Source organism: Xenopus tropicalis, chromosome 2 (genome assembly GCF_000004195.4).
Source record: "Xenopus tropicalis strain Nigerian chromosome 2, UCB_Xtro_10.0, whole genome shotgun sequence".
Lineage (NCBI taxonomy): Eukaryota > Metazoa > Chordata > Amphibia > Anura > Pipidae > Xenopus > Xenopus tropicalis.
Window position 1 is genome coordinate 138,688,759 of NC_030678.2, and position 21,243 is coordinate 138,710,001.

General features: G+C 40.5%; 1 protein-coding gene across 2 annotated transcripts in view; it reads right to left on the reverse strand.

Annotated features, from left to right (window-relative positions):
• Positions 1 to 5,242: 5,242 nt before the first annotated feature.
• Positions 5,243 to 21,243, reverse strand: part of baz2a (bromodomain adjacent to zinc finger domain 2A) — a 46,954-nt gene continuing 30,953 nt past the window's right edge. For both annotated transcript variants that reach the window (XM_004911895.4, XM_002934526.5), the window contains exons 16-29: positions 20,790 to 20,864; positions 20,282 to 20,432; positions 20,135 to 20,197; positions 17,571 to 17,715; positions 16,008 to 16,507; positions 15,412 to 15,652; positions 14,481 to 14,636; positions 13,349 to 13,509; positions 12,536 to 12,816; positions 11,768 to 11,900; positions 11,447 to 11,593; positions 10,732 to 10,937; positions 10,423 to 10,566; positions 5,243 to 9,854 (exon numbers count right to left, since the gene is read on the reverse strand). In XM_004911895.4, the coding sequence (XP_004911952.1) occupies positions 9,686 to 9,854; positions 10,423 to 10,566; positions 10,732 to 10,937; positions 11,447 to 11,593; positions 11,768 to 11,900; positions 12,536 to 12,816; positions 13,349 to 13,509; positions 14,481 to 14,636; positions 15,412 to 15,652; positions 16,008 to 16,507; positions 17,571 to 17,715; positions 20,135 to 20,197; positions 20,282 to 20,432; positions 20,790 to 20,864 (2,572 nt within the window). In that variant the 3' untranslated portion in view covers positions 5,243 to 9,685. The remainder of the gene's footprint in view (positions 9,855 to 10,422; positions 10,567 to 10,731; positions 10,938 to 11,446; positions 11,594 to 11,767; positions 11,901 to 12,535; positions 12,817 to 13,348; positions 13,510 to 14,480; positions 14,637 to 15,411; positions 15,653 to 16,007; positions 16,508 to 17,570; positions 17,716 to 20,134; positions 20,198 to 20,281; positions 20,433 to 20,789; positions 20,865 to 21,243) is intronic.

Consider the following 21,243-nt stretch of genomic DNA (forward strand, 5'->3'; position numbering starts at 1 on the left):
GCCTTGTGCACAACATATTGGCAACCATGATTGGCACCATTGCTTTCATCTCCCATTACATACACTTTTATTATTGGTGTGGCAGTGGTCTCTTCCTGGAACTAGATGTCTCCTCCCAGTAGCCCTAGTCATTCTGCTGGGATGCTCAGTGCAGTACCGACACCGGGGAAGCTCCTTATACCCAGCCCAGAGCTTTTCTGTAGCAGTTAGTTGGTTCATAAGTGACTTATTTCTAAACCTCCAGCCCTTACATCGACACATTGTTGTTCGGTGGCCAGAATCTTCCAGCCTGCCCAAGTCTCCATGATATGTTGTTGCGTTTTGGAATTGAGACAGTTACAGTGGTGGTGTTACTGCCAGGAATGTCACCTGCAACATTCAATACTAAGGTGAGCAGCCATTATAATGACTTGTATGGGAACACTAAACAATGGTCTAGCCCATTCGTGCTTAGTACAGGGGCAAAACCTACAGTATCATTTTAACTTTGCTTTTGCTGCTACTTGTAATTGTCAGTACCCCGGTGGCACCAGAACATGCCCATGTGTTGGACAACCATTGCCCTTTGATGATTATTATTATTTTTGAGCAGCGCTGTCCAAGTTTTTCATTGCCATGTGCCAATCATTTGCTCTTTTAAATGTTGGGGGCAGGGTCAGATTATTATAAATGTAGTTCTGACTTATAAAGAGATCTATGGAGATCTTGGGCATGCTGGAGGGCATAAAAATCTCTTGAGAGACGATATCTGGCCCTGAGCCTTTAGTTCTAGATTAATATGGAAGCTTGTGGCCACAGAACAATGGAGTCTTGTGTAAGTGAGAATCTGCAAGCAGAGCTATGAACACATAGGCAGGTGGTTATTTATTTAGGGCTATTGTTCTCCTTCAGTACATATGCTATGAGCACAATAGGAAATAAATAGCATGTTCCAGCAATGAAGATTTGGAAGTGTGACTTCTGTATGGAGAGTAAGAGCTCGGTAGGTATCTCTCCAGATAGAATATCCAGGTCCTGTGCTAGAAACCCGTTCAGCCAAGGAAGCTCACACGTTAGTATGTTACATTTGTATATATTTTACAGCATGAATTGGTGCTTTACACACACTTCTCTTTTGTACATATTTGTACCTTGTCTGCCAAATGTTTATTCCTTTCAAGCAATAGGTCTTCCTCTCTCTCCTACACCGTACAGGGGCTTGTGGCTAAATAGGCCAACAGCCACATGTAAAGCTTTATTCACTCAGAACTACGGAGGGTTCTTATTGGCTTCCAAACCATTCTGTTGCTGCTAAATGTCTCCCCCCTCCCCATAATAAAAAAAAAAAGGAAAAAAAAAAGACTGTAACAATGAGATGAGTGTGAGGGTGAAGCTGTTGTAGTAGAGAGAACATAGAAGCTGTCCTCTTTGGAGAAAAGGCAATAGGATGATGCCAAGCTGTCAAACACTAAAAGCTTCTAGACAGGAAAGCGAGGAGACTGCCCTTTCCTCAGTCTGACATCACACGCCTTTTGTAATTATGTTTTTAGAGTTAAAATTAAGAAATGTTTTTTTTTGCTGTTGTTTTTAGTTGTGTTTCCTTTTCTTGCCGTCACTGCTGGAGGACAGAAGGCTTTAGTAGACACAGGCTCCGGCTGACTAGTGCAGAATCCATGTCCTCTAGTGGGGAGTGGGCAACAGGACAAAGTCCTTAGGGCAGGGACAGGTAACGGCTGGTGTTCATCTACATAACCTGCTCTTCTCTCGCTGCTGGCGTGTAGCAGAAACATGGAAGCGCAGTGGCTCACGTGCCACACATTGCTTTACACAACTAACTGGTCAAGCTTGCCTACAGCACCCAGTATGCTTGGGAGGCGTAGATTGAACACCCCTCTAACTCTTCCTGTTCAGACTCCTAGCAAAGCTGGGATAAAGCCACGCAGGCCTGTAGGAACCTACTCGCTATCAGGAACTTTCTGATGCCCAGAATGAAGGCAGCCTGTGATTGGTTTTCTGTACAGGAAAGGGGAAAGGTCACTGCTGTGACAAGTCTTCCACTAGAAATTGTCTGATTTATATATATATATATATATATATCTCCGTTTTAAAGCTACAGCCGGTCTGGGCTGTACATACCTTTTCTGCCTCCAGGACGGGATGCAGGCAATTAACCTTGGTCGGGAGGACCATCCTTTATCTGGTGTGCTGAAAAGGACAAGGTGCCTTGGACCTGACATGTTAAAAGCCTCAAAGCGTCACATAGCAAACACAGTGTCAGGTAACCGCAAAATCTTCCATTCACTGTCGGTAATTACTGGGGGCAGCGCAGGGGAGCCCAGATGCATCGCTGCATGCCATTGGGCCAGGAACTTCTCTGGCACAAAATGGGTTTTCTCCCCACCAGTTCCCACACAGTAAATGAACTGATTTTGCCATTAATAAGTAAATTGCCATGTGTTGTTGCTCTTTCACCTCTCAGTCCCAAACAAAATAATGTAACATAGGTCGTCATTAAACCCATTTGTACAGATGTTTTTGTTGGTTTTTTTTCCTGTTGTTTAACGATTTCCATCCACTGCTTCTGTGCTAAAATCTTTCTTCATTTTTGTTTTTCTTTTGCAATGATTTTGTGAAGTTCCAATTTGAAAAAATACCTTTTTGTTGTTTTTAAATAAAAGAAAATATTGCCAACTCTCATGTGTCAGTCTCGTGTGTTGAAACTGCGCCAGCGGGAGAATGAAGATTGCGTTGCGACTGCAAGCACGCCCGCACTGCCACTGTACAGATTATAGGGCGGAAGTCATCTTGGGACACAGGCCTCACATATTTCCACACACACAAATGCATTGGGAACACTGCACATTCTATTCCAAATCAAAACATAAAAGAAATATTTATCTAATTAGTGTTATTCGTTTACAGAAGTGAAGAAAAGGAAATATTGGGCTGTTACAAAAAAAAACCCCAAAACAAACAGCAGTGCCTGCATTCTTCTTTACAAACGGAAACGTTCACTGTATAAACTGATCTTTCTAGATTTTGCTTTCCATTCAATCACTGAACTGATTTTTAGTTGCAGTTGATATTTTGCTGTTTCTGCCAATTTCTGGCACCTGTGAGCAGCTTTTCCAGCCCAGGGCGATTGGACTTCATTCCACAATTCTTCTTCATTTCTTGGTTTTGCCTCAGAAACAGCATTTTTGATGTGACCCCACAAGTTTTCTATTGGATTAAGGTCTGGGGATTGGGCTGGCCACTCTGGCCATAATGGAATCTTGTTGGTATGAAACCAAGATGCTGCTTGTTTACTGGTGTGTTTGGGGTGGTTGTCTTATTGAAACACCCATTTCAAGGGCATTTCCTCTTCAGTATAAGGCAACATGACCTCTTCACGTATTTAAACTGATCCAATGCAATAAATAGGCCCAACCCCAAAGAATGAGAACCATCCCCATATCATGATGCTTGCGCCACCATGCTTCACAGTGTAATGTGGCTTCAATTCAGTGTTTGGGGTCATCTGACAAACTGCGGCCTCTAGACCCAAAAAGAACAATCTTTCATTAGTCCATGAAACGTTGCACCATTTCTCATTAGGCCAGTCACTGTGTTCTTTGGTAAATTGTAACCTCTTCAGTTTTTTTCCCAACAGTGGGACTTTGTGGGGCTTCTTGCGGATTGGCTTCCCATAAGCGCCTCCTAATTGTAACAGTACTCACAGGTAAAATTAGACCTTCTTTGATTGTTCTGGAGCTGATCATTGGCTGAGTTCTTTGACATTTGAAAAATAGAAAGAGGGCTAATAAGGCCCTGCCAATGAGCTCTTTATTAACTCCAAACATGCCAGTAAATTCAGTGCTGAAATGGGTAGATTTCCATGGAAAGAATTCCATAACCTTCACTTGCACAAGTAGAATGCCAGCTCCAAGCTTTTCTTCTTTCCTAGTGCTCCCACACTGCATTTCTCTGTCTTTCTTAAATGCCTGTTAAAAAAAAAAAATCACTGTGCATTCCACAGTCGCACTCACAGCCATCTTACATTGCCACCATATGTAAGCCTACATTTGGTGGCAATACCAGTGTCGCAGAAGACATAAGCCTAAAGGGGGCAGGTAAGGCCATTGTCTGGGGGCAGCTATCTCAAGGTCCACACGCAGTCCCCTCCCTAAGCAACTCAATGTACTACTCTGCCTTGCCTGTCTGTGGCCGCTGCAATCCAGGTCTTCAATAGGGGAAGCAATGGATCTGGGTTGGTGAAGCCCACCCGGTTTCCCAATGCTGGATACAAAAATAGAGTATAGACCCCCACCCACCTGGGAGAACCCTTGTGATAGTCATTCCTTTGTAACCCAAAGCCCCATATGTATATCTGTTATAGCCAATGAGGCAAGTGTGATGCATGACCATTTCCCAGTGATCTCCTTAGGATGGAAGTTCTGTTGTCTAACACTGCTTCCTGCAGAACCAGGCCTATATTAGCAGCACTAAGGCCGTGGGGAGTAAAGCAGAACAAATAAATGAGTAATCAGCACTTAAGATCATAGATTGCGACAGTGAGGTACTGAAAGGATAAGCAAGCCTTTAATTTTAAAATAACCTTAAAAAAAAAACTCTGAAAAGCCCCCACAATAACATACCTTCCCCCGTGCATTCAGTCTCATGTGGTTTTTGCTGTTCAAAAAGGGGCAGGGCTTCAATCTAAACCAGGAAGTAGGCTGAAACGAGCTGTGCCATTTTCAGCTTGTGCTGTAGAAACCAAATGAGACTGAAGGGGGGGGGGGGGGGAGGTATGTTATTCTGGGTCATTTAGTCATTTTAGAGATGGGGGGGATTTACTTATTAGTGGAACAGTTAAAAAAAAAAAGTCTATTTTTTAACAATGTTTGGTAGAGCAGTTTTACCCACAGCAGCGAATTAGGCCTTAGGGAATGCTGTAACCTTGCTTCATAAAATCCAATGTTTCACTGAGATGTAACCACCCCCACCCCAAGTATATTTGTTACAGGCCAAGTGCTTTTATATAGCTCATGAAACTTCACTGAAATTCTGTATACCCAAACACCCACAAGGGTGGCCAAATCCAGCAAATATCTGTTGGAATATGGAGGACTCCCAGTATACAAACCCCGTACTCACCAACCTTTGTTGTCACTGATTTTTTTGTCATTACATAATGGGCAAAGTCGCCCAGTGACGCCCCTTTAGCCATTAACACAATCTAAACATTAATTCAAACCAATTTAGTAACAGAAACCAGTCAATGCATTTTTTAGATTTTTTTATTATACTTCAGCTGCTAAAGGGCACACTACAGCACATGTGCAACAACGTGAATCTATTTTTTTTTTTTTTTATTTCTTAAAAACGAGATTGGTCCTAAAAATATAGAAAGAAATAAATTTAAATTCACAGAAAAAACTGTACATTTATCAAAAAAGTCACTTGAACACAGTTTGGTTACATATATATATATATATATATATATAAAAAATAATATAGGAGGATGTGAGAGCTAGTGGGGTTATTTATACCAATGGGGTGCTCAGCAACATTCAGATGCAAAACAGAACCACGTGGAGACTCAGAGCAGTTTCAGTCACATTTTGCAGCGAGTAGGTGCCTAGCACAGCAATAACTAAATAGCCCCTCCCAGACTCTCATTCAGTGTAGTAAAGACTTTAACCTGTGTTTTCCTGGCGTGTGTTACAGATGGAGCTGCGAAGACAAAATGACAATAAATGTTTTTCCGGTTGGGGCTAAAGACTACGTTGCACTGAAATGACTCGAGTCACTGAAATTAATAAACAATCTTAAATTAACCCCCATTACACCCCAAAGAGGCTTTAAACACACTACTGAAATGCATAGAGAAGGAAACTGGGTCTAGGGGTATTAAAATAAAAACATACACCACCCCCTGCCCCCCCAAAGGAATACCAATACAAATAAGTGGCACTTGATTGATCCTGGTCCTTCCTATAAGCCGCAGCTTATGCCTGAGGTTGCTGACAGCAGTGCAGCTTGGACTGGAGAGGGAAGGTCTGTTCTTGTGGGATAAAAACTCAAATGACAGACCCCCAGAGAAAGAGAAGGACTTTTGTAGAACAAATAACATTTCTTCTTCCTTTCTAGGAAAAGCGGTTGTAGAATTACTGTAGCCAACGCTTTGTTATGTCTGGATCCTACAGCTCAGGGGGCATGGGTTTGTGCTAAGGCTTTGATAGCAGGGATGGCCATCGAGGGTCCCTCTCTACCTAGGGGCTCGTTCCACTGTGCACCACAAATGCAGCCTGTGCAAGCAGCCGCTGTGGCAACAGAAACAGCTTCACTGATTTTAAGAATTAAAATGGCTGACCAATCTTGAGTCTTCAAGCTGCAAAGCTACAACTCCCAAGCAGCCACTGACTGCCAAAGACAGGGATATATGTGAGCTATAGTTCATGAGCTGATGGAGGGCCAGAGGTTGGCTTGACTACAGGACCCCACAAAGGCAATAAAGAGAGAGACCCTATGTGTGCCTAGAATGTTTCTATGTTAAAAGTAGCCAACTGCTAGCAAGCAGTCAGTGAAAGGATTGCAATGTAAGACTGAAGGGTCCCATATGCTGTGTGCCGGCTACCAGCAAAGCCAAGCAGTCCCATTCCCAGTACTACACCAGCCAGTGCGGCTAACAAATGAACATTTTCTCACCAGGAAGAAGAAACGATGGAAGCTTTAACATGTATATTCTACCTGCTACAATATGGATTTCTTACTATCATTTAGCTGTATTTCCCCTTTAAAAAGAGGGTTTGGACTGGTCCTTCATCCATTTTTACAGTCTGGGTCATAACTGCTTTGTCCATTCAGCAAATGCCTGGACTCTACGTAACATCATATATTTAAAGAATGTAAGCTCTGCTCACCAATAACACAAATCCCAGAGAAAAGAGGCAGACGTTATATATTATAAAATCAACAAACCCCATAAGAAAAGGAGCTAACACCCAACAGAAAACCTGGTAACAAAGCTGGCATTCAGACAAAATATAAATATATCTATAGTACAAAGCCATTTCATGTTTTATAGGTAAAAAAAAATGACAAAACTAAAATAAAAAAATAGTTTCATTGTGCCAGCACTGGCTAATGGTGCGCACAGGGCATCACTGCCTCCCTCTATTATTAACCAGGAGAGTATTTGCCTTGAACTGAAAGCCACACGAAAGGAATATTGGAGGAATATATTGCTTTCAAAATAAATGTAGTTTTCCTTAATAAAAGAAACAACTGCTATTGCTATAGGCCAGGGCTGCCCAACTCCAAGCCCAGAGAGTTCTATCAGGGCAGGTGGTGGCTCCACCCACTATCAAGCACAGCGTAGGCAGCTAGGATAAATGCAAGGCAAATTACTGCTGTACTAGTTGGCCTGCAAAGAGCCCTGAGGCCTGGAGCTGGATATCTCTGTACAGGTAATGGCCGCTACACCGCGCAGATTTTTCATGCGGTTTTCCAGAAAAGAGTGATTTTAGTGCAATGTGAATGGCAGCGAATGAACCAGGAAGTAAATAAAGCTGGCCACAAGGCTGGCACATTAAGAGGCACACTGAATGGAAGCCTAAATATTTGCTCATGAAAATGAAAGGAATACAATTATGGAGATGAAAATTAAATAAGTTTCATTTCATAGAAATAAGAAAACATTCTAAATACAATCAGTTAAAAATTCTGTACCATTTCTGAAATAACCAAGTTACTCTGTACTTTCCCCTCTCAGCAATCTGTCTCTCAGAGTGATGGGAAGTCATTGGCCAGACAATGTATTGGAGCCAACGACTATTCAAAATAATGACTCCAACACAAAGCTGCACATAGGGAGACAGATATGCACAGAATGTGTGTACAAAATGCTATTTCTATGAGATAAACCTTAAAATTAATTTATTTTCACGCTAGATTCCCTTGAAAAAAGGAACTTTCCCCAAACAATTAAAACTTTGTAATTGCAAGGCCCTAACTAGGAGTTGTACACTGAAAAGTACTAAAGCCAAAAGATTCTAAAGAATCTGATACTTTATGCAAAAATTAAGGGTGACGACTGCAGCCATGTCCGTAAGCGTCTACAGGGCATGAGCTGGGCCATACCCCGCGTGCATGAGCTGGGCCATACCCCGCGTGCCTGTAGGTACCAAAATTCTTTCATGGATGTGCAAAGTACAGGGCAAAGCCACTCCTCCTCCCACACTGATGTAAACAAAGAACACTGATCTATAGAAACAATAGCACTTGATGCATATCGGCCAAACATAATCCTATCCCTCATAATGTGACGTTCTTAAATAGCGGTTGAATTGAACTAAGAAGTTGGAGAGTACGTGACTGTAACACAGTGAATAAGGAGAATAAATGACCAGCGACATATTGGCAAAAGCTGCACTGAAACCACTTAAGCCACTCAAGGTGTTGATTATTAGAGCAGCCAACAGGCCGGCTACTTCAGAGCTGCAGGAGGAGTCACATACCAAGATGGGGAGGGCCGTACAGCTTAAAATACACAAAAGAAGGGCAAGACATTAAATATGAGAAGCAATGGGCCTCGGCAGCCATGACTAAGTTAAATAAATAAAACAATGTACATACAACAGAGTACGCACCATGAATCCCCTACCACTGGGCATTAAATGGTTGTCCTCTGGGACCCCTGTAGTGCTCAAAGCCAGTAACAGGTTTAAGGCCAGAGGCACAATGCCTTGAATGCTGCAACCTCAATACCAGAAATAAAACTTAACAAATGTGAAGTCAAAGGTGGAGCGGGAAAGAGGTAGTGCTAGCGTAAGAAAGGTAAGGGATTCTTATACCAAACAGTGACAACCAGTGGAAGCAGCACAAAGAGGGTTGATGGACATGTCCAGCCCAGGACACAGCTAAATACTGGTTACCTTCCATGGGCTGGTGCCCACTGTACTGGCCATACAACAATATTTATTTAAACAAATGCTACACTGTAGATTTCTACCCATGCTGTCTAAACATGAGAAAAAAGAAACACATTTGACTATTTGCTATTGCTTAGAACTCCTGCTTGTCTGTTCTGCAGGTATTAACTGTAATAGTGAGCAGATATAAGTGGGAATGCACCTACCTCTGTATGCTATGCCTAATGATTACTTTCGTACAAGAATATCCTATAGCAGGTATCACTGCACACCCATGTTGTGGTGGATTATGTCTATATTAAATATCTCCATTCTGTAAATAACACTATGCATTTGCATGAAGTGATTATATGTACACATGCCAATGTTACTGCCTGACATGCAGCATGGGACAATGTGTTCTAGAATTCAGAGATGCAAGTGCAGAATGATACAAAGACATGTTAATGCATACACAATTGGAAGGGGCAGAGGAGAGATTGTGTGAGAGTGTACTCAAGTCTTCACCAACAACCAGTTCACCAAACTGCCTCCCAGCCTCCCAGCTGAGGGCTAAATCTCTGAAAGGTGATTGAGAATGAATGTGTTCCAAAAGCCATGTGATAATGATGCTGGAAGATTGTATCCTGGAGGAAAAGAACTCATTTACCCTTGATTCACCACAACGGATCTCTGTGTGAAAAACACAATAAGAGCTGAACTGACAATAAGAGTTTAACCCGTTTTCAGCATCCCAGAGAATGCACAACATAAATGGGCCGAAGGGAAGGAGGGGTTTGAGGACTCCAGTATCACAGCGAAATCTGGTTACGTTCCTGACTGAACTCTTCCCAGCGAGCATCGTAAAACTTCTTAAGAATTAGGCCAGCCTTCCCCACTTCCGAGTCATCCTCATTAAACAGCTGGCAATTGCTGAAGACAAGCTCGGCATCTTCGGCAAACTCCTCACAGCTAGAGTACCTGGGGGGGGTAAGAGGAAAGTACAGAATCAGTATAGTCCTTTCATCTTTATACTGCCCCCTTTAATAGCACTCTATTTGCTTACTGCAACAGAACTTCCTCTAGATGCCAGCTACACCTCCAGCCTGGCATGTTTTTCTAGCAAGTGGTATACAGATAAGACACAATATTTATATTAAAACATGAAGAAAGTGTCAGCATATTCCACAGCAACATATGTATCGGTCAGTATACGTATATACACTCTTATTAAGGGATACAAAACAGACTTCAATGAAGATCTAGTGAAGAAGGATATGCCATGTACATCTTCCCTTTCTATTATTCTTTAATAACAGAAGATGACCTTAATTATTCTAAAATGACTAATGAACGCATAACAGCATTACAATATACTGTAATGAAAAGTGTTTGTATGCAAGCCCAGCAGATGCCAGTCACTTGTATGGGGAGCAAGGCTGGTCTCACAAATAGAAGGAATCCATATTCCCAAAAGAAAGTTACTGAGGGACAGTAAGGCGCAATATAATAGACCGACATACATGGGGGTCTCCGGTAGGGAACTTACTTTCCATTCAACAGCTTGTGCCTTATGGTAGAGAAGTCCATGGGGTTTTTGATTATTTTCCTATAACCAGGCACAAGGCGTGGGTTCACAGGCTCCAGAAAAGGCCAGGCATCTTCATGTGACTCCAATTCCATAAGAATGATTCTAGGAAACCAAGCACAAGAGAAATACATAAAGGATAATGCATGGACTAGAAAATAAAAAGAAATAAGTTATGTTTCTTTTATGTTATAAATATTCTCACTGCAGTCACATTCTGCAGACAAATGGAAGAGGAAAAGGTCAATAAGACAGACAGACATTACTTACTCGCAGAAAGTTAAATCCGGACTGTGGCTCCTCGTGGCCATGCGCCTCCTTTTGGAAACGGGGGATTCTCCTGGTGAGTACTGTGATGTTGTGGGATGTTCTCGCCGCCGTGAAGGCTTTGCTGGGCTGTTTTCTTTGAATCGCAAAGTACACTTTCTGATGCGTCTTGATGAGCCACTGGTTCTTAGAAACTCACTCTCACATTGCTGTGTAAAGACATTCCCTTTTATGGATTAATTCAAGTTTTAAAAGGACCATGAAGCAGACTCGAGATTAGTTGTACTATCCACTAAACCAACTGCAGCTCTCACACTATACACAGACACATGGCCCAGAAACTCCAGATCTGGCCAAAGATACACATGAGCTGGGAGGGAGCCTTCCCTCTGAACAATTCATAACAGATACAAATACTTTTTGCTACTTGCATGACAAGTATGACAGTGACAAATGGTTGCATACATGCCTGTTAAACTAGCAGTGTGTATAAATGATATAGAATAGCAAAATGAGAAGGAAAGAGCAGGATGGCTCACCTGCATGTACCCCGGGTTGGTGGGATTTTCTACTAACAGGAGCACCAGCCCAGGGTATCAAATAGGTGATCTTAATAACTTGGGGAAGCCTAACATTTGGCACCCCCACAGTGATTGTAACTTTCTTTCTCCTTTAATACTAACAAAGCACTAAGGAAAGTGTTCACTCTTTAACTTACCAGTGATATACAAGTAGGACAGAACCAATCACCTTCTGGAATCTCATTCATCTGAGGTTTATGACAGTAAGTATGGCAGCCGCGATCACAGCTATCACACAGTAGCAAGAACTCATCATTATCGCCCTTTCGACAATATAAGCAGGTCTGTAACAGAAAAGGCTTCCTTACATCCCACTGTGACACCTCAACATTTAGAGGGCATAGTTATTACAGTGTGTAAGCCAACACACACTGCATAAAAACTCCGTACATATAAAGAAATACAATTCAATAGAGCCCTTATATATTGAAGAATTAAATGTTGCAGAAATGACTTACCACTTTATTAACTGACCGCTCCCAAGCTATTGACCTCTCCAGCTGCTGCAGACAAAGTGACAGTTGGGCAGCACTACGACATCTTTCCACAGTCTGACGCCACAACCGTAAGCGTGATGTAATGCTGTATTCACTGCCAAATATGGAAGAATTAGTGGCACTATAGTCTAATATATATATATATATATATATATATATATATATATATATATATATATATATATATATATATATATGTTTGTCAAAAAAGACAGAATAGAAAAGAACTAAGATGAGCAGGCAGAGGAATTAAAGGGATGTGAGCTCATTCAGCTGGGCATTAACACTATCTGAACTTTCCCAAAATAAATAAAGCATTTATTTTTTTGCACAGACATACCGGATTCCACAGAATGAAAGGAAACCATGATATTCTGACAAACCATTTCCCAACATTCCATAGGTAACAGTGTAATGCAAACTTCTCCCTCAAATGTTTTCATTGTGAAGTGATGGATTCTGGGGCTTTACGTCCCTCTGCTTTCTGTACTGGATGCACAGATTCGCTTGAAAGCAGAGTTTCAGAATCCATCGCTTCACAATGGAATAAAGTGAGGGAGGGGTCGCACTGAGAGCCTAAGGGGAGTGGGGAACTCATCCCTGCAAAGAATACAGACTATCATGGTTTCCATTCAATCTTCCATTTCCGAAAGGTCATATAATGAATGAGCTCATGTCAAAAAAAGGGTGGAATATTTTTCCTTTAGGAGAAAAGCACTTTGTCCTTACATTTCTGTTGTGGAGAGGGGATCTTCTGGATTTGTGATCACAGCCTTTTCATGCTGCACCTCACTTAACAACCAGAGAGGTTCTTTCAAGTATCTTTTCTCCAAATTCTCCTCCAAACATAGAAGCCGCAAGACAGCTAAATCCAAGGGATTAGAACACACTCGGTAGAGTCGGCAATCTTCTCTTTTCACTTTCACTGTGATGTCGTCGGCAGGTTCCACCAGGTGTTCATAGTACTTAAGATCTGTTCTAACCGAGTCTGGGGCAGGAGGAGTCCATCCCTGTATCAAACAAATACTTCATCAATAATATAATAAGAGCCTCAGTTTCTGCTAAATGATTATTTTTTTGCAGGGGAGATGAAGACACAAAGTGTAGCAATTGATCACAGGAAACGCTGAATGTAACCCAGAAACCACAGTTGTTGCACAACATTCTTGTGGACTGACCTCTATAAAGTTACCTAGAATTTGTCATAAAGCATGAAAGTAATTCCCAGTATAATAACTGGCAACAACCTGTGGGCTGGAACTGTACTCTTGTGGCATACTCATGGGAATTTTCATGTAGGGCAGACTTTTGAGAAAATTCTGAGATATTTACAGTGCATCAAGCCATAAACCATCAAAATGGTTGGCTTCCGCCCCAGCTGACTTGGTTCCACCAACAACTATGAGATCTTGAAAAGTCAAATCTGACTTTTGTTAGTTGGAGGAATCCTAACATTTAATATTTGGTGCACCCCTTTGATAAAATTTACAAAAAACACAAAATAACCAGAACTGCATCTGTACTCAAGCTCAAAGTACTGACCCTTTGTTGCAGGTCAGACAAAATGACCCTTTGTTCTAGGTCTTCCACCCACTGCAGGGCTGACAGATCCACTTGGAATGTCAAATCAGTTACAGACCATTTATCCAGTGTCTCTTGGCTGACAGGGTGACCTTCTGCAGAGGTGAACTTGAAGAGAGCATCTTTAAAAAGATACAAAGGCACAATGAAATTAGGTTATACTCTGATAAAGCAAAATGCTCCATATCATATCATACACACAAGCATGAAAAGACTTATTTTAGTAGCCCACTGCAGACGTTTATCTTGCTCAGTAAACACAAGTGAAATTCCTTTATTAAGGGACATGAATACGATACTATAATTTTTTATTTTTTAATTTGCATTATGGATAAATTAAAGATATAAATGTCTATAGTTATACCTTATGCTCAATCCAAGTCTTATACCATTCTTATTCCTCCCACTGTGAAATAAATCCCTCAGAAGTAGCTAACACCGGGTACTGCCTTCTGGGGCTGTGGGCACAGGGGTGTGGAAGCCAAACTGTCATAAACTGACCACACCGATAAGGCTATGCAGAGGGATACAATGAAATTATGGTAGAATAGGTATTTCCCCCTGCCACATTACATTAAAGGGTCAATATAAATGGTCCCCTTTTCAACATAAGTTTAAAGAATAGGGCTAGTGCCAAATACAGTTGCTAATTAAATCAATGGGCAATAAGTATCTATGGTTTTTGTTATTCCTGCATAAAACAGGGCAAAATCAGAAACTGAAATTAAACTCACATTCTCCTTCTCCTTAATACAAGCATAAAATAAATCAGTAATCCACAGAGAAGCCCTGTATATAATGAGTTGCTTCTTATCACTAAGCCTAAATGACTGCAGCTGTGGGTAAGGGATGGGTATGTTTATACAGAGGGCTTCTTGTGGACAGGCAATTTACTTTTTTCTCTTGCATGAGCTGGAAGTAAATTTATTCCCAATTTTATATTTTACTCTGTTTAAAAAGTTAAAAAAGGCATTCCATTGGTGGTTTTCCCTTTCAAAAGAATAAGAAGCCTGAATGAGGAATGTACATTCTGGAATGAATGCCTTTATATCATTATACAGGTATGAAAAGGATGGGACAAAACCTCTCTCACCACTGGCTGGTCGTGCACACATCTCTTTTAGGTGCTGCAAATGCTTAGAGAGATGCTTGTGCAATGTTTTTTCACGGATGCCACGGGGATGTAGAGCTTTCAGTAACAATTCCAACATTGCAGGGTCCTTTATCCACCACCACTTCTGTCTCATACCTATAAATACCAAAGGAACAAATAAGCCGCATAGCATGAAGAAAAGCAGGGTGCACCTGGCACCTGGATCGGAGTGTGCACTTGTTGCTGTTTTGTGGGTACTACAAATACACTCTTAAAACCGCAAAGAAACACCTGGGCCAATAATATGAGACACAGGCCTATCATTTCCATTCATATCAAAAAAGTGCATTAAAAGTAGAATTGGGATTCAGACAAATTTGATTCAGGTGAACAAAATCCAAACTGCACATGACTTTAAATTGCACCTATCACAGCAAAATCTTTTCCCCGCTGGAGGTGTGGTCTAATAAAGCCCGCACTCTGGCTGTGGTAAGCAATACTATTTTTGCAAGAAAATGCCCCTCACAGCTATTTCAGGGTACATGCAAATTTAGTAAGGGCCCCAGCTTGGGCACTTTGCATGTGTGCAACATAGAATCAGAAGTAGTGTTGACCAAACATGGCTGTATGCAATGGAAGCTTTCAGGGGCAAAAAACTTGCATTGGGTATTTCTTTTTTTTCCGAAAATTCTTGCTTAAATTATCAAGAATATAAAGTCAATTTCCTAGTGCGATCCACAGAGAACAAAGGGAGATTTGCCTCTTGCCAGGATAGCAGAGCCCTGAGGAGGAGATGCTAAAACAAATAGGCATTTGCCAGCAATCACAAGCACCAATGAGCGGATGAAGCAAGGTGTCCCTATATTTATCTATATAATATTACATCTTATATACACTGCTGTTCAATGGAACGTTGTATAGGAGCACTCACCAACAGGTATAGGCCTTTCTATAAGTTGGTTGTAGTATTTCTGCTCAATCTGCTTTAGCAGCTTACTGGGAGGGCGTCCCCTTCGTTTTTCCTTCTCCGAGTCACCGAGAAGCTGAGAATTCAGTGTTGTTTCATGGGATGCAGTGGAGCTCTTCCCAGGATTGGCGCAAGCATGACAAGGGGTTGAATCTGAAGGCAATGATGTAACATAACTTTGTGCTTCCACCTTGAATCCTTTTGCCTGCAAAATTCAGCAGTCTTTTATTGCGATGTTCTGAAACAATGTGCAATATACAGTGAATATGTCTACTTGCAGATACAGTTTCCTTTCAGAGGTGGAACTATACCTATTTTTAAGGGGGATACTGTTTTCAGAATGAACAACATTAATGATCACCTGAATATAATGTGTAATATTTTGTAAAATAGTGCAGATATGGAAAAAATTAAGTATTCCTGCATTTTAAATCGTATTTTTGGGGTCCCACCAATGTATAATCATAACATTTCCCTGATTTTCCACCATTTTTCCGGTCCTTTGAAAAATAGGATATCTACTGTACACATAAACATATATAAAATACAGGAACTCCTACCTGTTTTACAGATGTGGCTGCAGTAGGTGATGGTGGGGACGACTGGTTTGATGGGCGAGTAAAAGAGCCCTGGGTAAGGTTACGGCAAGGAGTTCTGGAATGCAGGGGAAGCCACTGCTTTGGCTTCTCAGGCGCTTCGGAGGAAATAATGGGGGTTGACTCACTGTGTGGGGGGCTACTCTCAGGAGTAAGCACTGTGCTGTCCATGATATTTTGATTTTTAGTCAACCATGAAAGAAACACAGACTGACTGAGATCCTGCTGGTTGTGAGAGAGAGGCACAATATTTGGATTTTGCTCAACAACATTTGATTCCTTTTCCTTGGAAGCTGAATGACGACAGGATGTACAGTTATGCTCTGGCTCAGCCCTGGACTTTCGAGGATGATCCTGTGTTTTACTTAGGGAGTCAAAAGATTTGTTTTGAGCCTTTTCTACATCTTCACTCTTTAGAGAAGAAGCCTCAGTGCCGGTATCCAGTGTAGGTTCTTTATCTGGCTCTGGAAAGTCACAATTAAAAGCTGGTCAGAGTATTTGCTCCCCAATGTCTGCCATGTATTCCTGCTGCTGATCAACTATCCAAACACAAAACTGCACTTACAAAGCCTAAATAGTCTACATGGGGTGATAAATTTGGCTGGATTTTGATAGATTGAGATAGTGATGTTTTTTTTTTTAATAAACATTTGACCAAAAAGATAAAAGGACATAAAAAATAAGTGTTAACATTTTTAACGATTTATATATAATTACTTTGTTTATATTACCGTCAGTCAGATTTTGTCAGGAAATTCTTCAGTACGCCTCATTTCTTTTCTTCTAGGTATTTTTTATAGAATAGAATATGGGAGTTGCTGCACTTTCTTGAGGGGCATATTTATCAAAAGTGGAATATTTTGCTTATAAAATGTACCTTTTTGTTTGTGCATTTGTCACACTTATAAAGCTTTTCTTGACATTTCTAAAACGTTTTTTTAGAAACCTTTTTAAAAATACCCTCTTTTTTCCTCCATAAAATGTTATCCCCTCTTTGGGCAATCAAAAACCATTATATCCTAAGACCCAAAAGCTTGAACATGAAAAGATGAATTCTTTTTCACGTTATGGGAAATTTATCACAATTAAAAGGTTGTGGAAAAGTTCTACAAGTTTATTTAATTTTAAGTTAAAAAAGTTCTTTGGGGGTGCCAAATAAGGGCTGTGATTGGTACTTGGTAGTCCTATGTGGACCGCTGGCCTGCAGGAGGTTCTGCTTCCAAACCAGAAATTAAAAATGGGCACCTATTTTGAGGTCACTGGGAGCAGCATCAAAGGGGGAGAAAAGTGACATGTTGCTCATGAGCCACTGGTTGGGGATCACTGCCTTAAGGGTTCAGATTTTGCTCAGCCTCCTAGCACTTGGCACATTTTGCAGAATTCTGATTCACACAAATCCTGAGACCCCGTCATATATCAAACTAAGTTCTGCATCTTGCTCAGTGAGTCCCTTTATGGAAGCGATTGAATGTTTGCATGAAACCTACATATTTAGAAGCCAATGTAAGGAAGGATTTAATCACTTACCAGCACTCTCAGGTAAGCCTTCTATAAATATTCCCCCTAGGTGTGGCACCATCCAATAACATCGGCGGTAACGGTCTTGTCCCAGACACACGGTTCGAAGCCTTTGTGAAGAACCAAGTATTTTCTTTCGAAAGAACATCTGGCGCTGCAGATTAAAACCATTTCACAAAAATCAGAAAAAAATAAACAAACAGTCTGTTTGCAAGATTTTTGGAAGAGGGGACACAAATAGAAAATCTCTTGAAGTAAAATGTTTTCTACAGAAAATAATTCCATAATAGTTTCTGCTCATTTGCACACATGACATTTGTGGATTGCATTGACTGTGTTTCCCTCCCACACACCAGAAATATACAGGCAGGTAAAACTGCTACAGATAAGTGTGTGACTGGTGTGTGTGAATGTGAAAGGGACCTTGATTCACCAGGCAGGGACAGATGTGACTGATGCACAATCCCAGTAAAGTGCTGCAGAATATGCAGCTGCTGCTATATAAAGAACCATAAAAGATTTGGGGAATGTTGGTCTCTGGTTTGTCTGCTCCTTGTTTATACAAGTTGTTCTCAATGTTATTGTCCAAGGGACAACAGTCTCTGCAGAAAAATATGGATGTGTAAGTTAGGTACAACCTAACAGAACACTAAATTGTTACAAATAGGTATGTTTTACTGTTTTTGTGTGTGTGTGGGTTCCCAACAAAGCTCTGGCACAGAGTTGGAACTTATTTATTTACTCACCGTTAAATCCTTTTCTCTCAAATCCTATGGGGGGACACATGGAACCAAACAATCCTCTCCCCATCAGGAGGCAGGGCACAAACAAGATGTGAAGTCCTAGCCTCTATATAAACCTCATCTGCCAATTATACCTCAGTTATACTATCAAAAAATTGAGCAACGTAAACTTAGCCAGGAACAGCAAACAGACAGAGGAAGAAGCAGCAAACTCCCCTGTTTTATAACGTGGGAGGACGCAGGAACCTCAGGGAGCTACCAAAGCAGTCCCCTAACTAGGAGGGAATGAACAGGAAACAAGTACACCATAAGCAAAGTATTTATAAAACTACTGATTGCAAAACTTTACACCCAAAGTCTGCCCCCGCTGAAGCGAAGGTATCAAAACAGTAGAATTTTGTGACAGTATCAACGGATGACCACATTGCCACCTTGCACAGCTGTTTTGCAGAAGCCATATTCCTGCATGCCCATAAGACAATAAGTGCCCTTGTAGAATGAGTTTCGACTTGAAATGGAACTGGCTTTTAAAGGAAAAGGTAAGCCCTGCAGACTGTCTCCTTAATCGCCAAAAACTGGAGCCACCAGAGGAGGATTACTCCACATTTCCAAGTTTTTCTATGGAAAATGGGTACATCTTTGTAAACTTTCTAGTAGTCTGAATTGTATGTTCAGGAAAATTCCATTCCTCCTGCATAATTGATTGCAATTGGTCATCTAGTTTGTATCCTGCCTACTGATGGGGGGGGATTGAACCCCATGGCCCCTGTGTCCCCAGCATGTAAGAGAACAGGAATTCTATCATGGGAATGCATGTTTTTACCAAAATACATCAATAAATAATGCTCTTCCAGCAAAATTCTGTACTGAAATCCATTATTGAAAAGAGCAAATTTTTAGGTTTCATTTTGAAATGTGACATGGGGCAAGTCATATTCTTAGTTTGCGAGGTGCCCTCAGATATGTGACTTGATAAACTTCAGTCTCTCTTTACTGCTGCACTGCAAGTTGGTGTGATATCAAACCACCTCTTTCCCACCCCCAGCATGTAACAAGATAAAAGCACCCTGACACCTGTATTGCTAAAAATGCTCCTATACCCCTACCTAATGGTAGATATTAATATAGCATTAAATAGGAAATATCCAAGCCTGGTCATGACTCTTCCAGTTATGCTATTATTTCTCTTACTTAGTGTATCTAAATGCAGTTGCACTGTGAAGTGCTTTCTGAAAGTTAAGGATCAGGCACAATGGCCTGAGACGGCTGCCTACACGTCAATAATACAACTAAAAAAAATAAATGTATTGGTTTAATGAATGATTTGCAATGTACACCATGTAATGTAATGATACAACTAAACTATACTAATCACGATAAAATCCCCTTAAGCTTTACCAGAAAATCATTTATTTATTTATATATATATATATATATATATATATATATATATATATATATATATATATATATATATATATATATATATTATATTAGTGTTTTGCAAAAGAAGTGATGTACTTGAACAGGGTTCTGATATGGTGCCATGAACAGAGACGTTACAGAGGTTAATGACTCCTCAGCAAAATTATTATCAACATTATTATTATCAACAATTATTTATAAAGCGCCAACATATTCCGCAGCGCTGTACAATAAGTACTTTTATAATAAATACTTTTAGAGCTCATCTTGTTCCAACTAAGTTTACGTCAATGCCATATCATATACAAAACAATGTTGACTAAATCCACTAAACACAACTACATCAAGGATTGTAAAAGTGGATTATTCCACTGCTATACAATATTTTTTCACAATTTAAGTTACCTTTGTGAGCTTCTCAATTTGTCTCTCTAGTTCCACAACACTGGTAGAGGATGGGATTTCTACCTATAAATAGTAAACCAATGTCAATTAATATTTCAAACACAATATGGTTATTTTATTCGTTGTTTTCATTTTCACATACAGTACCTCCACAAAATCTTTCTGTATGGTACTGTCATCAATGTCCAGCGCATCGTTCTCTTCAGCATTGCGTTCACTGCGCCTCCTCTGACTCTCCTCTGCAGTGGTTGTCTGACTTTCTTCACTACTCTTCCTCTTGGATAATGCAAATTTCAGCCTTTTAAAGGGAAAAATTAAAGCATGATATAACACATGCATTAGATATATTATAGAGCACCACAAAATATATATGTTAATAGCAACATATTCCTGTGCTTTCTGTCTAAAGTTTTATTCGTAAACATAAGGGTACAAGTACTATGGATGGAATGGTTTTATACAGTCACCTATTAATCATGGAGAAAGAACAGCAACAATCTACCTACAGATTAAATTCATAAACTTGCAGCTACAGCTATAAGTTAATATTTCTGGCAATTCATTAAGCTTTTGTTTCACATTGGGAAGAGTTTGAAGATATTTATATTAGTGACATTACAACTAGTAGCTTAAAGTTTCAGGACAAATGACCAACCTGCGAATTTTTCCTTCAATTATCCACTTATGTTTGCGATAGTGAGACATGTTCTCCAGCGTTTTATCAATTTCACTGTAAAGATGAAAAGTTGTAGAATAAGTTGCTCCTTTCTCGTTAGAGGTCACCCTAAAAAGAAAGTCTTAAAGAACATATCCAGGGTGTACAACATAGTTTAACTTAGTGTTTCTCCCCCCCCCCCCCCCAGTTGCTGTAATAAATAGGTGCCTGGTGTCTACAGGGTCAGTGATCTTTAAAACTTTAAAATATTGCTCAAACATTTCCTCAATTTGGTCTCTTTCGATTGAAATCTGACATAAGTTGCTTTTGCTTTAACCTTGTACCAGAGTCTGACATTCTCAGGGCAGACTTTATATGCAGACCTTATATACACGACTGACAAGAATCTGGCAACGCATTTACATGGTGTCCGCTTATACTGATGCCCCTGAAT